This window comes from Ciona intestinalis, unplaced genomic scaffold, assembly GCF_000224145.3.
Source record: "Ciona intestinalis unplaced genomic scaffold, KH HT000018.2, whole genome shotgun sequence".
NCBI classification, from domain to species: domain Eukaryota; kingdom Metazoa; phylum Chordata; class Ascidiacea; order Phlebobranchia; family Cionidae; genus Ciona; species Ciona intestinalis.
The window spans coordinates 32,111-34,889 of NW_004190340.2; the positions used below are offsets into that span (position 1 = coordinate 32,111).

Consider the following 2,779-nt stretch of genomic DNA (forward strand, 5'->3'; position numbering starts at 1 on the left):
ATATGATTTCTATCGGTCTGATGATAATGATTGACAATTGTCATGTGCCAGCATAGACACCTTAAATGTAATAGACTGAACTCGGTAAAAAAATTTCAGACAGGTCACGCATGATTGAACCCAGGCGGCAATTTGGTGTTTAAGTTGTATCTCTATAGTAACAGACAGTAGCGTCGGTAAAGTTATAAATACAGTCTTACAGACAGATCATAGCTTCTACAACAGTTCGATATAATGAATTGTTGCATTCCCGGCTGCTCCTATTCCCACAAGGAAGGTAGAGAAAGACGGTCACTATTCTCCATAAGACGTCCAGAATTTGGGAAAACCGCTAGCGAAAAACTGCACCGAACAGATTTGACAAATTTTATTTTAAGGTTAAGAGATCCACTTAAAGGAGATAACATAAAACAACTGCTACATAAAGAAAAGTAGGTCATGAATATGTTGGTGTAATGGTGTGGATACTGTACCATAAGAAAATTGTTTTTAACTGGAACACATTCATCATGCTATTATTTTTTAGTAATACAGTCTATCTGGAACATTTTAACCCACGGTCATTACCTATAAATTTTATTTAGGGCAACCATTTGTGAAATTCACTTTTCTGAAGATGATTTCATCGTGCACAATACACGAAAAAGTTTAAAATCTGGCGCAATGCCGAAATTTTTCTTGCCTGCCAAGTGCAAAACTACACAAAAAGTTTGTATTTTACTTTGTTTTTAGGTAAACAGTACTTTGAAATTATTCTTCGGGTACGGCACAAACTAGTGCAATAACAGTGAATTATTATTCCAGCCATCCAGAAAGCAACCATTTTATCGGCAGCCACTTCCACCTGTTATTCGGCATAAATCAGCAATCAATGTTTTAAAATCTTACGAAAGTTTATCAGAGTCCCTAAAAAGTAAGACAGATCAGTTTCATGTATTAGGTTATTCAGTACCAAAAGCATTACTATATTTCAGAACAGTGGGGTTTGGTATTTAGAAACAATTACTTATTCTTAGAATATGTAGAGAGAGAAAATGATATTCAGCCAAGCATCAGGTACAAAAGTTTATTTGAGGTTTTGCCTAAAAGTATATTTTCATATTTAAAACTTATTTACATAACGATTTGTATTTCCCTATTTTCACACAGTATTTGTCTTTCATTGGATTTGATTATTTTGTGGGTGGCCTTTGGTGGATGGCGAACAGATATTGCACAGTTTGAGGTGTGCAATTTAAAAACAACAATTCTTAAAGAATTCTTAGGTATATAAATTATTAATACAAAATCTATACAAAACTTGGGCAAATGCTAATGAGCCTAACAAATTTTAAGATCAATTCTTAAAATATGAACTGTGCTGTGGAGTGGAACAGCCAACAAGAAATACAAAAGTTCACCATTTACAATCGTGGTGTGGTGATTCAATGGACGTTCACCAAAGTGTAATGGAATTGGTAAGAAATTGGTGATGTTGATATAATACAAAGATATAATTATTGTAATATATATATCATGAAATCATGATGAATATAATACAATAAACAATGTTACAGTTGAGGTTGGTGGACAAAGGTGCTACCCTTGTGATAAGTATGATATCAAAACAAAGTACAACAAAAAGTATACTTCATTGAAAAATGTGCAAGATGATGATTTAGTGACTGTGGATGAAGACACACACAATGACATAATTGTAAGTACAGATATTCATTAACCATCTTTCTAAAAACGACCCTACCTACTAGGAATTATATCATAAAGAAAATGATGAGATGAATGATTGGCAAAAAATGTTTTTTTCAAATCAATGCCAAAATGCAAAGACATCTCCCAAGCAGAGACGATATCACCCAGATGTGATACGGTGGGCGATCGAGCTGTATGCACGATCCCCTGCTGCATACAATCAACTTAAAACTTCTGGGGTGTTGACTCTACCATCTTCAAAAACTCTGCAACAGTACAGGTATGAAAAAGTACACCATTGTTAATTTGTTTGTTACACAATATATAGTTATTCCCACCATAGTCGTCAGTCGATAAATCCAACTAATTTTCCATGTTATAGTTATTAGTTATAAACAAAAATGTTTAATTTTAACGTGTTTTTTTTGTAGAAATGTGGCTTCAAATTCATCGGGAATAAACAGAATTGCAATGCAGCAACTAAAAGACAGTGTTGAGGGATACATAACTGTTGATGAAATGAAAGGTATGTTTAACGCAAACTCAAAACTTTGTTTACTTCAAATCTATGACACATAATTTTAAATGCTCTTTCAGTTCAAGAAAGTTTGGTACTAAAACATGGAAAATTAGTTGGATTTATCGACTATGGTGATCGGAAGTGCGAGGAAAAACTAGCAACACATATATGCAGTAAGCTATCGTCAATTTATAAGCCTAAAAATGTAGTAGAAAGATTAACTGAACTTTACGTTTAGTGTTTTACATTCGTTCTTTCAAAAAAAAGAAGTATCTGTACCGATTGCATGGTGGCCTACCACAACAACACCTGCTTATCAATTGGCATCAGTGTTTTGGGAATTGTTTGGTGTGTGCGAGCTGAAGGGATTTCATATTAATGCAGTAGTTGCAGATGGTACATCTGTGAATCGGAAATTTTTTGAAATTCTAAGTGGTGTGACACATTCAAGATACCAACAGTACATTTGCTCAAACCCATCCCGACCAAGTTACCCAGTGTTTTTATGTTCAGACACCAGTCATTTACTTAAGGTATATCATGCATTATTAATATATTACTGAACCATAT

At 33.9% G+C, this 2,779-nt stretch overlaps 1 protein-coding gene across 1 annotated transcript; it reads left to right on the forward strand.

Moving 5' to 3' along the window:
- Positions 1-234: 234 nt before the first annotated feature.
- Positions 235-2,324, forward strand: LOC108950141. Its single transcript, XM_026837787.1, has 5 exons — positions 235-431; positions 585-708; positions 941-1,265; positions 1,557-1,696; positions 1,749-2,324. Exons 1-5 carry the CDS (start codon positions 235-237, stop codon positions 1,992-1,994), a joined length of 1,032 nt encoding a protein of 343 aa, XP_026693588.1. The 3' UTR covers positions 1,995-2,324.
- Positions 2,325-2,779: the final 455 nt, after the last annotated feature.

Excerpts from the sequence above, each read along its gene's own strand:
- LOC108950141 (XM_026837787.1), top strand. The coding sequence starts at position 235 with ATGAATTGTTGCATTCCCGGCTGCTCCTATTCCCACAAGGAAGGTAGA. Across the intron at positions 432-584 it reads CAACTGCTACATAAAGAAAA|GGCAACCATTTGTGAAATTC; the intron begins GTAGGTCATGAA and ends AATTTTATTTAG. Across the intron at positions 709-940 it reads AGTGCAAAACTACACAAAAA|GTTATTCAGTACCAAAAGCA; the intron begins GTTTGTATTTTA and ends TTCATGTATTAG.